Source organism: Somniosus microcephalus, chromosome 12 (genome assembly GCF_052327205.1).
Source record: "Somniosus microcephalus isolate GS21.2 chromosome 12, FLI_Smic_1.0, whole genome shotgun sequence".
NCBI lineage: Eukaryota > Metazoa > Chordata > Chondrichthyes > Squaliformes > Somniosidae > Somniosus > Somniosus microcephalus.
Window position 1 is genome coordinate 31494229 of NC_140998.1, and position 14525 is coordinate 31508753.

At 44.8% G+C, this 14525-nt stretch overlaps 1 protein-coding gene across 5 annotated transcripts in view; it reads right to left on the reverse strand.

Moving 5' to 3' along the window:
• Positions 1 to 14525, reverse strand: part of rps6kl1 (ribosomal protein S6 kinase-like 1) — a 72695-nt gene that overhangs the window by 14477 nt on the left and 43693 nt on the right. For 4 of the 5 annotated variants that reach the window (XM_086002721.1, XM_086002724.1, XM_086002723.1 and 1 more), the window contains exons 3-8: positions 12064 to 12434; positions 10010 to 10134; positions 8682 to 8774; positions 7135 to 7182; positions 5265 to 5397; positions 37 to 1569 (exon numbers count right to left, since the gene is read on the reverse strand). In XM_086002721.1, coding sequence (XP_085858847.1) covers positions 37 to 1569; positions 5265 to 5397; positions 7135 to 7182; positions 8682 to 8774; positions 10010 to 10134; positions 12064 to 12346 — 2215 coding nt within the window. In that variant the 5' untranslated portion in view covers positions 12347 to 12434. The remainder of the gene's footprint in view (positions 1 to 36; positions 1570 to 5264; positions 5398 to 7134; positions 7183 to 8681; positions 8775 to 10009; positions 10135 to 12063; positions 12435 to 14525) is intronic. The other variant, XM_086002722.1, reaches the window with a different exon arrangement.

Here is a 14525-nt window from a genome sequence, read left to right on the forward strand (position 1 = left end):
AGTATAAATTCTTGTTCCCCTTTTCTCCCCTCTCACCTGCACTATCCACAAGTATATTTCTTGGGTTTAGATCCAGACATACAATTCCCTGTTGATGTAGGCTTTCTAAGGCGAGGACCAACTCAGCCACCCAGATTCTAATTTGATCCTCTGACAGACCCAAGGAGGCCTGGCTTGGGATGGACAGTTCAGCTTTTGAATGCTGAGGTGAGAGAGATGAAGACTGCCCATCTTCTGCTTTGTCGGGATCTGAAGACCCGGAAATCCTGTTAGAGGACCTTCCACTCTCGGCTCTGCAAAACGTGTCCTTGCTTGAAACAGTTCTGGAGTTGTAGTCCTCGTGGTTGCAGCAAGTTTCGGGGACTGGAACCTGGTTTGGAAGTTGAAGCTGATGGTCAATCCTCACAGGACTCTCAGCTTCACAGTTCAATACTTCCACTTCCTTAGTTGAGACACCTTTCAATTTTAATGACTTTACTGGAGGCTCAATCACAGTTAAAGATGATATCAAATGTACATTAGGTTGCTGTACAGGGCTGAGCACACTCACTGAAGTCTTCTGCTCTGATTGGCCCTTCCCCAAGACAGTGACAGTTGTATTTCTTGCAGGCATGGCAGATGATGACCCTACAAGGACCAGCTCAGAATTATCCACAGCACAGTTAACTTTGCTGTTGTTCTCAATTGTATCCAAAGGATTGACTGTAATTTGGTATGAACCTCTTCGCCCTTGCCTTAAACTCGCCTTCAAGTTCAAGCTGGTGGCTCTAACAGGACTTCTAATCGGGCTAGATCCGAGCCGAGACTCCTCATTAACCAACGAGGCTTTTTCTTTCAACATATCTGAAGCGGCTTGGCTTTGGTGAGTTTTTGACGATGCCGGGCTCAACGTTTTACTGGAACCTTCGTTCTCTGAAAAACAATCATGGGACCGTAAAATCTGGCCCTCGTAGAGAAGCTGACGCTTTTTGTGCTGAAGGTCTTTTTGCATCAAACTGTCCACAGTTACGGTCATGGTGTGGTTCACAGTTTTACTGCTTCGAGTTAACTCAGCATCCTTTTCTGAAAACAGCGCAGTGATGTCAAAGGTTCCATCATCACTGTATGCCAGGTGCGCCAACTGCAAACTTGTCCCTTCACCACTTCCCCTCAAGCCATTCAATGTAATGCAACCTTTTGAAATTCCATTATTTCCCTGCCATGTGTTTGCCTTGTTCGCACACTCATTCTGTGTATTTAGTTGGTCTGTGCCATTTATTTGGTAAGGTGACTGGTCATTCACAAGTTCATGTTGTGTCCTTGATTGTGGGTCACTGATACCACCAGTGCTGTACCCGTACTTTTTGTCACATTCCCTGATCGGCCCATTCTTGGTCTCTCTTTGCCAGTCCCTCTTGCTGTTGGGTGCAAGTGTGGACTCGTCATTACACATGAATGAGAGAGAGGGTGCAGTGTAGCTGTTCTTCAGTTTAATGGTCTTGTGGTGTGGACTGGAGCATTCTGGGAATTCCATACCTTTTTCCGTGACGGACGGACGGAAGTGGCGCAGCTGGGACCAAAGCTTCCCCCCTGAAGTCAAAGGAGGAAAACAATGAGACTCAAGTGTTACATGTTGCATTAGACATACGGAAACATGCCAGAGATTTATACAGTAGCTCAACTAGTGGGAAGCAGTATGCAAAGCTAAAAATGATTGAAGTTGTTACCTCTGTCCCTGCCATGTCTCAGTGGGTAGCACCCTTGCCTCTGAGTCAGAAGGTTGTGGGTTCAAGTCCCACTCCAGAGACTTGAGCACAAAATCTAAGCTGACACTCCAGTGCAGTGCTGAGGGAGTGCTGCACAGTCTGACGTTAAACTGAGGCCGCTTCTCTCCTCAGGTGGGTGTAAAAGATCCCATGGCACTATTTTGAAGAAGAGCAGGGGTGTTTTCCCCAATATCAAGGCCAATATTTATCCTTCAACCAACATCACTGAAACAGATTCACATTGCTGTTTGTGGGAGCTTGCTATGTGCAAATTGGCTCTCATGTTTCCTACATTAAAGAAAGAAAGACTTGCATTTATATAGCGCCTTTCATGACCACCGGAAGTCTCAAAGCGCTTTACATTCAATGAAGTATTTTTGAAGCGGAGTCACTGTTGTAATCATAGAATCATAGTTACAGCATGGAAGAAGGCCATTTCGGACCATCGTGTCCGCACCGGCCAACAAAGAGCTATCCAGCCTATTCCCACTTCCCAGCTCTTGGTCCGTAGCCCTGCAGGTTAGAGGATCCCAAGTGCACACCCAAGTACTTTTTAAATGTGGTTAGGGTTCCTGCCTCTACCACCCTTTCAGGCAGTGAGTTCCAGACCCCCACAACCCACTGGGTAAAAAATTTCCCCTCAAATCCCCTCTAAACCTTCCACCAATTACTTTAAATCTGTGCCCCCTGGTTTTTGACCCCTCTGCTAAGGGAAATAGGTCCTTTCTATCCACTTTATCTATGCCCCTCATAATTTTATACACCTCAATAAGGTCTCCCTTCAGCCTCCTCTGTTCCAAGGAAAACAGACCCAGCCTATCCAGTCTTTCCTCAGAGCCAAGATTCTCTACTCCCGGCAACATCCTTGTAAATCTCCTCTGTACCCTCTCTAGTGCAATCACATCTTTCCTGTAATGTGGTGACCAGAACTGCACGCAGTACTCTAGCTGAGGCCTAACTAGTGTTTTATACAGTTGAAGCATAACCCCCTGCTCTTGTATCCTATGCCATGGCTAATAAAGGCAAGCATTCCGTATGCCTTCTTAACCACCTTATCTACCTGGCCTGCTACCTTCAGGGATCTGTGGACACGCACTCCGAGGTCCCTTTGTTCCTCTACACTACTCAGTGTCCTACCATTTAATGTGTATTCCCTTTCCTTGTTAGCCCTCCCCAAATGCATTACCTCACACTTCTCCAGATTGAATTCCATTTGCCACTGTTCTGCCCACCTGACCAATTTATTGATATCTTCCTGCAGTCTACAGCTTCCTTCTTCAGTATCAACCACACAACCGATTTTAGTATCGTCTGCAAACTTCTTAATCATACCCCATATTCAAGTCTAGATCATTGATATGTATACCACAAAAAGCAAGGGACCTAGTACTGAGCCCTGCAGAACCCCACTGGAAACAGCCTTCCAGTCACAGAAATTACATCAGTGACTACACTTCAAAAGTATTTAATTCGCTGTACATCATTTGGGGCGTCCTGAGGTTGGGAAAGGCGCTATATAAATGCAAGTCTTTCTTTCAGATTTTTGTGTGCAAGTGAAACCACTCTTAGAGAGATAGAAAATGATGATTTTTTTAAAATGCTCATTTGTTCTATTGCGTTCATTCCTTCCAACAGCCCATGTACAACTTTCAGTATCATAGGGGGAGAAATTCGGTGGGTTAGCGCCTCCCGTTAGCGTCCTGTTATTGCCCCCCCCCCACCCCCAGGGCGCTAACGACTTACTGCCCGGGCGCAGCGAGATGAACGACTCCCGTTAACTTACCCTGGAGGTTTGCGGCAGCGGTAACACTTTGCGCCACAATCTCCTGCGCCCGGAGATTGTGATGTCATTGTCACGTGCATCGCCCCGGTCCCAAACTTCGGTTCCGCCCCCCGCAGCATCGCCGGGCGAAAACACTGACAGCTGCAGGAGGCGTTGTTCGGGAGGCCGGGCGCTTCGGAGGCAGATGTTAAATGGGAGGATGCTGAGGCAAGTAGGAAAATTTCTAAAATGCCTTTTTTTCAACTCTCCTGGGCCATGATCGATCAGCCCGGCACTCTGGTGGAGTGTATGGGGATGATCGGGCCGGATCGCGGCTGCCATTGGGGACCTGATAACTGCAGAGCCTGTAGCGATGGCCCTTCCCTTTAAGGGAGGGAAGGAGCCTCTGATCGCAGCAGCGCTGCACGGGACATTGTGCAGTGCTGCACCTCTACCGCACCGCCTGCGTCCTTTAGCACTCCAGGAAGGAAGTGGATCGCTTAATTTAGCGCTCCACTTCCTGGAGTGCAAACACCGAATTTAGAAAAAGCTGGGAATCATTAGGGGCTGGCGCTAAGTTTCCCAGCTTTCAAAAATTACCGCCCCTAAATGGGGCGATACCGAATTTCTCCTTCAAAGTCTCTTCTCCTGGGATTACTATAGATAAAACATTAATCAACCCCGACTAGTTTCATTCCACAGATGAGACTCAGGGTCAGAACAAAAAGAAAAGAACTTGCATTTATATAGCTCCTTTCACGACCTCAGGACGTCCCAAAGCGCTTTACAGCCACAAAGTACTTTTGAAGTGTAGTCACTGTTATAACAGAGGAAATGCAGCAGCCAATTTGCACACAGCAAGCTCCCACAAAAGCAGTGGGATAATGGCCAGATAATCTGTTTCAGTGATATTGGCTGAGGGATAAATATTGGCCAGGACACCAGAGAGAACTCCCGTGCTCTTCTTCGAAATAGTGCCATGGGATCTTTTACGTCCACCTGAGAGAGCAGACAGGGCCTGGGTTTAACATCTCATCTGAGGAACCAGTGTACAGTAGAGTATTTGATCATCTAGGATCATATTTATCCATGTAACCCTAGCCCTCCTCAACCAGATATTTGGCCAATTTCTTTTTAAAGTATATGCTCAATGTAACCATTATGATGGGATTCTATTCCACATACCTACTGCTTTGGTCAAAATCCAAACTTACATTTCTTTGCAAACGCATTGGCTGATAGTAGATTGGAGGAAATGCACAGCTTGCATATGGAAAAAAAGTCAGTTTACTGTGTATGAAAAAGGTGGAGGGGTGGGAGAGGGGGACATAGAGTCAAACACAGGTGTGTTATGATGTCTACAGAGCACAATTTACAGGAATAGCTGTCCTTTTCCATCCCAGGAGGTCGAACCATAAATGAAATGATCACAGATCTGCGTCCATTTCCACGGGTAGGTATATTATATATTTTTTTTAAACTCTCAAGTGTTTCCCTGTAGCCTAAGCTCACCCATGTGTAGAAGTAGCAGCAGATAATTCTACCCCCCCACCCCCATATTAACTACATCCAGGAGCCCAGTCAGTTAGTCAGGGCCACACTCCAGGTTAGCAATTTCTGAACACTGAGCTTTGTGGTCACCAAATGCTTTTGGTTTCCCCCTCAACAGGATTTAGGTTCCCATCACACAATCCCATAAACTTCACCTCTGCATCATTCCTCCTCCTCCTCCTCAAACCCCTTCAGCGGTTCATTACCTGGTACATGCTCTAGGTGAAGGAAGACTGCATCATCACTGACGTAATACTGCAGGAGTCGCACCATAAATGGAACACCCTGTGGGATTATAGTCTGGCGCTCACGGTTCACCAGGCTACATTTGGACAGGCTCTATAAAAGAGAAAAAAGAATTAGTCGTGCCCCTGTTGGAACTGGGTCTCCTTGTGCCACACACAACCCGTGGCTAAACCACTGGACAGGCAATCTGCTTCCAAGCTTCTAAAAGTAACCACACCAGAGACGCATGAGAAAGGCCTTGCCAAGTCTCTCTCCCTATGGCCTCTGCTCAGTGCTTCCCATAATGGCAAATTTAAGATCAGGAATTCATTGTTGACACAGTACTATAATCCCACCACTCCACGACATTATACTGCCTTCTCAAAGTGGATTTCAGCTCATTATGCTGCTTTTATGCAGCAGTGATGTGGCACAATGCCCGAGTGATAACAGCAAATATGCTATTGTCCTGATTGAAAAGAGATAATCAACCACGAGAACATTTCCTGTTAGCTATTCGCAAGTCACCCACCAATTGAATATGCCAGACTATACCACATTACTTAGTTGTATTTTAAAAAATATATACATAGCCCATTTCAGGACAGGTCATCGGGACAGGCTGCTGAGAATTACCAAAAAGGAATCTGCTTTTAGACTAAAGTAGAATCCTAGAGCTAAACGGAGAACTGCCAACTTTGATGCAGTTGGGTTAGTCTCTCTGTGGAGCAGAGATGAATTAAGCTCTGCAGGTTTGTGCTTGCATAATATGTACAAAGCCTGTATTCGGTTTCACTGAGGAATAAGATTCCTTATTACTTTCTGAAAAGTACTTTATCTTAAATTCTAGAAGAAGAATTGAACTGTTTTGGATAGTTCAATATCTCCCCTATACTGCGCTTTTCTTTAAATAATTCTATGTCAGAATAAACCTGATTAATTGTTTAGCCAGTTATGAAAATTGTCTGCCGATACCATCCATATTCTAAAGTGACATGAGATGGAGTGGAATCCTAAGTATTATCCAGTACATTAAAATAGAGACAGAGGTTTGGTTTCCCCCACTATATCCCATATACATAATACTCAAGGCCAACTTTCACACCACAGGTAGCATGGCTTGGCAATGGGAGCCGCCTTTTAGGTGAAAACAAGAAGTTTTGGGAGCAAGTCTGAATCACAACAGCTGTAGATAAAAAAAAGCCTGTTCAAATTAAGAGTATAACAGCAGAGTCAGAGTCCTGCCTCACTTGCGCCAGCAGTTCTCGCTCTGAAGTTGCTTAAAAGCCACAACCTAATTTCACATTTGGTTTCATGGATTCCCTATAAACCGTGCAAAAGGTACAGCCCTAGGCATGCACAACTGAGACTGTGATGTACTTGTGCACAGGATTTCAACGTACCCAGTCACCACATTGTATTTTAATCAACTATTGGGATTCTGGATCAGTGCCGCACAACAACAACTTGCATTTATATAGCGCCTTTAACATAGTAAAACATCTCAAGGCGCTTCACGGGAGCGAATATCAAACAAAATTTGACATCGAGTCATATAAAAGGAGATATTTGGACAGGTGACCAAAAACTTGGTCAAAGTGGTAGGTTTTAAGGAGTGCCCTAAAGCAGGAGAAAGAGGTAGGGAGGCAGAGAGTTACAGGGAGGGAATTCCAGAGTTTAGGGCCTAGGCAGCTGAAAGCACGGCCACCAATAGATTTATATTATAACACTAAGGACACTGCAAAAGCTCACTGTCCTCTAGTTCAGTGTCAATCACAATCAGCCACACAACAGATCTTTTTATGATCGCAATGACTGCACTCCTTGCCAGTTTATAATTCAGACACCTACTTTGACTATGAAAGGCTCGTTCGTGGACGGATTCTGCACCAACAGCACCTAAACAGAAATGGGAAAGAAACATTAAACCCATTGTTTTACTTAATTTAGTCAGTGAAAAGGCTGATACTGTTAAAGCTGACCGTGCCAAGTGGACCCCTCCAACAAATGAGTGTTTGTCAGATACACAACCAATGTACACCAGAAGTGACCACCTTTCAACTCCAGAAGCGGAGTATTCTGGAGGACTGGGGCCTTTTTGACTCTCGCCTCTATTGCTCTGAATTTCCCCTCCCTCACCCACATCCACTGCCAGACGAGCTTTCCCTCAAGAGTTGGCAGCGGGGAGGGAGGAGTAGCGGGGTTTTTGAAAGCGGGATGTTCCAGGAACTCAGCGTGCCTATAAGTACTCCAGGAAAGCAGAAATTTTGGGCAGATCACAGACGGAAAACTTCAAATCCTGCTATGATTTAAAAAAAAGGGGGGGGGGAAAACAGGCAACAGCGACCTACAAAGACCCAGGGCAACATTTTTGACTCATTTCTTCTGAAACCGGAAGGAGTGTAGAATGTAGCTGCAGCTTGGTTTTTATAATCACATTATGTAAAGGGGGGAAAAAGGGGAAACTAAAGAAAAATCTGAAACAAAAGCAAAATACTGCAGATGCTGGAAATCTGAAATTAAAACAGAAAATGCTGGAAATACTCAGCAGGTCAGGCAGCATCTGTGGAGAGAGAAACAGAGCTAACATTTCAGATCGATGACCTTTCGTCAGAACTCTGCCTTAAATCTTTGACATAAAGAAGTCTGAACATCACTACAAATCAAGTGCACATACAATCTACAACACAATTATCCCGATCAAATTACCACAGAAAATGTCTAAGGAATTCCTTAAAATCAGTAACAGTTCATTAGCTGGAATAAATACAATGGACAGTCCATCATAGAGAAAAAAGACTTGCATTTATATAGTGCCTTTCACGACGTCCCAAAGCGCTTTACAGCCAATTAAGTAGTCACTGTTGTAAGGTAGGAAACACGAAGTTTCCACAAACAGCCATGTGATTATGACCAGATAATCTGTTTTTGTGATGTTGACTGAGGGATAAATATTGGCCGGGACACCAAGGAAAGCTCCCCTGCTCTTCTGTGCCATGGGATGTTTTATGTCCACCTGAGAGGGCAGTTTAACATCACATCCAAAAAATGGCACCTCCGACAGTGCAGCACTCCCTCAGCACTGCACTGGAGCGTCAGCCTAGATTTTTGTGCTCAAGTCCCTGGAGTGGGACTTGAACCCACAGCCTGCTGACTCAGAGGGGAGAGTGCTACCCACTGAGCCACAGCTGACACAGAGGATCGCACTTGGGCTACAAAGAACAATGCACCAATACTAACAGTTCCACTTTAAATATTATTGTTGAAAAATTGTATTAAATCCACAGTTTAACTGCAAGAGTCTTTTACTACAAACCACTTGCACATTCGCAAACACTAATGCTGTAAGGTTATGTTGTAACTGGGGTGGGGTGCAGGGAAAGGGTGAGAATGATTACCTTGTCGATGATCGCTATGACCTTGGACATTTTCAGGTCCTCTACAGGGGAGCTGAGAATTCTATTTGGCCGAAACCTCAGGCTGCTGAAACCCTACAAATGGTGGAAGAAAAACGAGGGAGTTGACATCGTCTGTGGCCAACAGTGCCAGCTTTCAATAGAGGGGAATAAAGTAATCACTTGATACATTACAAGCAGACATAATTCCACAGCACAAAGCAATCCTGGGAGTACTTAAAAGGACAGTGTAAAAGGTACTCTATCTAAACCCACCCTATGCCTGACCTGGACATGCTGGATGCTGAGAATGGGAGACAGAGTGCAAAAACTCATTTCATTCCCACTACTGACTGTTTTTTCATTGATAAAGAGGGGTAAAGGGGCATACATTAGTACCGTTGTGACCTGCAAGTTGGCATCATGCCATCTGTGCTATAAGCCCAGTAAATCCAAGCAAAAAAAAAGGCATATGCAATGAAAGCAGTGATTGAGTAATAGGAATGAACATCATCACTGTATCGATGATAGTCCTGCAATTTTCCATTTCCATCCAAGTAACATAATCTGAAGACACATCACATATTTTCTTAAAAGAGAAACAGGCATCATGAACAAGTGTTTAGTGAACTTTGTGTTTCTTTGGGGAGTCATAAGAACCAGAAGAATCACATGTAATTGTCATCAATGTGCAAGTAGTGCAATGGTGCGTTGACACAATTGCTCAAATAAATGATGCAAGGACTTGAAAAGGTCTGCAAAACACTTACACCAAGATTGTTTCCCGCGCCCCCTCCAACTTCTCTTAGATTATTCAAAATTGTTCAAAGAATTGAGCATGAATATTATGCATGTGTCTATGTTGGGGATGGGAGAAGACGATATATATGTGGGATAAAATGACACGTTATTTTTTTTAAAATTGCTGGCTCAGCCGTGCTGAATATCTGGACATCAGCAGTCCAGTCTTGTTGCATATACAACCAGTGCCCTGTGCAGCCCAGCCCCATTAAACTTGCAGATATAGCAGGCTTTCCAGGATTAGCCAGTCTGGCCCAAGCCCTGAAAACAGAGGATACATTATACTTTACATGGACAATGCCAGTCCTCAATGTGATAACGTAACTGGCATTCATGGGAGTGGTCACAGCAATTCAAAGATCCCAATGAGAGGAGATCGGAGACAGTCCTGACTACAGAAATGAGAAATCTCAGGAAAAAGGACCGACATTTGTCACAGGACCTCAGCCTGCCATCTATCCAGTATGAATTTAGTACGGCAAGACTTAAAACATGTCATCGGTTTCCAGATTCTACGCAGCTCTTCATACCACAGAATCGTCGGTACCATTTCCTAAGCTTCCCTGTAAGTGAGAGTTGAATATTTCCTCGGCTCGCTTCAAATACTGTGTCGTTTTTCGCTTCACAGCTTCGCGCCGCTCTTTGTTCGGATCAACTGCAATTAAAAAAAAGCAGAACAATCAAACTTGGTCAAGCCAGAATGGTCAGTGAATTAGGTTGAACGACACATACATTCTCCACAGCTGAGGCAATGGTTGACCAACTTCCAGGTCTCTACCAATGCTGGGAGAAATGTGTAAGCGGAAGAATGATTCTTTTGCACCAGAATATCTTGGCAAAAGTTAGGAACTCAATCACATGGATGGGGCTTGCGGGCATGGGCGCTTAGGGTTCATTAATCCTGATGAGGCCATTCACCTGCAGGGAAGTTACAACGGTGCAGACCTCAGGATTCTTCTCCACCATCAATGCTGTCTCCATGAATCAAAGTCAACTGGCACTCTGCTTGCCGGCGGAGCAGGAGAAATGGATAACGTCAACGCTCTTTCTGGTGCCTTCCCAAGTTGCAAGACTGAGCAACCAAGGTGTGCCGGACCCGACAACCTAGCTAAACACAGTCAAGCGCGATCCCAGGCATGACTCAGAGATTAGAGTGCCATGACAGCCCTCCAACTCGCACCAAGATGATCGCCTGGTTGGAAAGCCAACATTTTTCTCCACTGAAAGGTGAACCTCCAACAAAACTGCCATTTCCTGTGTCAACTTCTACGAGTACACCAATCCAGCATCATTGAAAGTACTCCCATTACCGAAAACAGTGTACAAATTTGCTGATTTCAACCAAAACACATAGTTTAGCTGGATTAAGTTCTAGTCTGCCATGGAAACAATATCCGCTGTCAACTCACTCAATATTCTGGCTCTGAATTTTCATTGTTCTCTCTACACCTCTTGTCCCTGCCACTAGCGTAACCTTCTCATATTTAAGTAATGTGGTTTATTTATTTACCAATTTTCTCTCTTGTCCTAAATGTATCGACTCCTTGGTGGGTTACAGATCCACGGGTACTGCGCACCCTCTCGCATCTCAACCAAGGAGCCATTATTCACACATGAGCTCAGAGTGACTGTCACCAGGCTGCTCGACATGAAAGGCATCCCAACCAAACCCAATCGCGTCTCACCCAATCTCCACAAGCAGAACAGCATAATCTTCCCCTCCATAACCCAGACACACTGTGGCCAATTACAGCACCTCACGCCCGCCCCACCTCGAGATCAGTTAACTCATCACATACTAGGCCACAAAGCTGGGCCTTGCTGGTCTGTATGGGTCCACTACTCACTGGATAACCTAGCTGAGCCATCAAGAGAGCCCCAGCTCTTACTTCTACCTTTGAAATCATACATACTTACTTACTTAATTATTAAAAGGGGCACTGACTGCTTCTGGGGAAAGGGAGAGTACACTCAATTTTTGCTGCCATAATATCATGCAAAAATGGCACAATATGTTTTGTGACAATTCACTGCAAATTAGTCCTTGGTTAAAATATTAAATTAAAAAAAATACTCCACACTCAACTTTTCCCCCACTGCTCCTGAATGCAGTGATTCATGGCAGGGTCTCTAACCCCAGGCACCGAGGTTAAATGGACTGTTTCCATTGCTATCCCAGCTCAGATAGCTAACTCAGCGCAGACTGGTGATGGAACTGGGACCATCCTGATTGGTATGACTCAGTACCAGAACAGGCGGTGTGCATTTACCCAATGAGTCATCAGTGAAGATGCAACAAATAAAAGATTTGCCAAATGTGCGAATAAAGAGGGTCTCGCTTTAAATATAGCGACAAACAAAACATTACAAAGAGGCTGAATGGTCCAACAGTAACAATGGACTCCAAGGAGTTTGCATTGTGAGGTTTTATGCAGGACAGCTTCACCTTAGGACAAAACAATAACAGGTGCAGTATGACCGCCAATGTATGCACATCTTGCTGCTCATCAACGCTTCAATAATCTAGTCTCTTCCTAAATTACCGTGGATTAAAACATTTGGAAGTTCTAAATAAAATGTATACCTTGCACTCCCTTCAAGAGCAGGTCCACGCCATTCTTGTAATAGTTAAATGCAGCTTCATAATCCTCATTGACCTCTCTGTCCAGCGCTAAGCGGATCTGTTTTGCCGCATCAACCAGGTAGTCTCGTTTGGTGGCTGTGCTTCTGGTTGCCTGCTGGGCCTCCTGGATGCTGGGAGACACTCGGCTCCGGATCTGCTCCAAGTAGACACGGGCCTGGGACAGAGGCCGAGAGCAGGGTTCAGCATCCTGCCCATGTGGCCTCTCTCCAGCGAGGCTGTGCATGGTCGGTGTCTTCAGGACACGTCAGGCTGTTCAGCATTCAGTCCAGTTCAGTGCCATTGCTGCCAGAACAAAAATAAATCAGCTGAGTCTACAGGACAAGAGCAGAAAGACAGAAAAGTTACTGCTTGAAATTGTCATTATAGCCTTCATTATTAAACGTTTTTATTTCAGATATGATCACCAAGATGTGGGGAATGGGACATTTTTCATTTTGTCAGCAACAAGCATTCCCAGAAAGGTATATTAAGGGTTAGATGCAAAGTAAAACTCCATTTATTGTGGCAAGTGTGTCTAAATCCTTACACAGAGCAGTTCCAACTGCACCAATTATCCATTTAGCACATCTACTATCCTCATGTCCTTCCCGAGTGAGTTTGATAATTTATTGCTCAGCTGTACTAAATGAGTTTTGTACTGCGACCTCACAACCAGTAGGTTGAGACTACTTCATGTTCATTTTGAACCCATACAGATGTTAAAGTGACTTTGAACCCATCTGTTAAACTTTTTTTTTAAGAGAATAAAAAGGCAAATGTGAATGTCAGCTGCTACTAGATTCTCCACAGATTTCTTGACACGCATCAAAAATGGCCAATAAGCTGATGTTTTAAAAACTTCACAATGTGGCAGCACAGAGTGGTGAGGTGTACCTGAGCAAGTTTACATAGAAACATAGAAGATAGCAGCAGGAGTAGGCCATTCGGCCTCTCGAGCCTGTTCCGCCATTTAATGAGGTCATGGCTGATCATCCAAATTCAGTACCCTGTCCCTGCCTTCTCCCCATATCCCTTGATCCCTTTAGCCTTAGGAAATATATCTAACTCCTTCTTGAATATATTTAATGAACTGGCCTCAACTGCCTTGTGTGGTAGAGAATTCCACAGGTTCACCACTCTCTGGGTGAAGAAATTCCTCCTCATCTCAGCCCTAAATGGCTTACCCCTTATCCTTAGACTGTGACCCCTGGTTCTGGACTCCCCCGCCATTGGGAACAGCCTTCCTGCATCTAGTCTGTCTAGTCCTGACAGAATTTTATACGTTTCAATGAGATCCCCTCTCATTCTTCTAAACTCGAGCGATTACAAGCCCAATCGACCCAATCTCTCCTCATACGTCATTCCTGCCGTCCCAGGTATCAGTCTGGTGAATCTTTGCTGCACTCCCCCCATGGCAAGAACATCCTTCCTCAGTTAAGGCGACCAAAACTGCACACAATACTCAAGGGGTGGTCTCACCAAGGCCCTGTACAACTGCAGCAAGACATCCTTGCTCCTGTACTCGAATCCTCTCGCTATGAAGGCCAACATACCATTTGCCTTCTTAACCGCCTGCTGCACCTGCATGCTTACCTTCAGCGACTGGTGCACAAGGACACACAGGTCTTGTTGCACTTCCCCTTTTCCCAATCTATTGCCATTCAGATAATAACCTGCCTTCCTGTTTTTGCCACCAAAGTGGATAACTTTGCATTTATCCATATTATACTGCATCTGCCATGCATCTGCCCAATCACCCAACCTGTCCAAATCATACTGGAGTTTCGCTGCATCCTCCTCACAGCACACGCCCACCCAGCTTTGTGTCGTCTGCAAACTTGGAGATATTACATCTAGTTCCCTTGTCTAGATCATTAATATATATTGTGAATAACTGGAGTCCTAGCACCGATCCCTGCGGTACCCCACTAATCACTGCCTGCCACTCGGAAAAAGACCAGTTTATTCCAACTCTTTGCTTCCTGTCTGCCAACAAGTTCTCTATCCAAGTCCGTACCTTACCCCCCAATCCCATGTGCTTTAACTTTGCATGCTAATCTCTTATGCATGACCTTATCGAAAGCCTTCTGAAAGTCCAAATACACCACATCCACTGGTTCTCCCTTATCTATTCTACCAGTTACATCCTCAAAATATTCCAGTAGGATTAGTCAAGCACGAGTTACCTTTTGTAAATCCATGTTGACTTTGTCCGATCCTGTCACTGTTTTCCAAGTGCTCTGTTATTACATCTTTTATAATGGACTCCAGCAATTTCCCCACTACCGGTCTATAATTCCCCATTTTCTCTCTACCACCTTTTTTAAATAGTGGGGTTACATTAGCTACCCTCCAATCAATGGGAACTGTTCCAGAGTCTATAGAATTTTGGAAGATGACCAGCAATGCATCTACTATTTCTA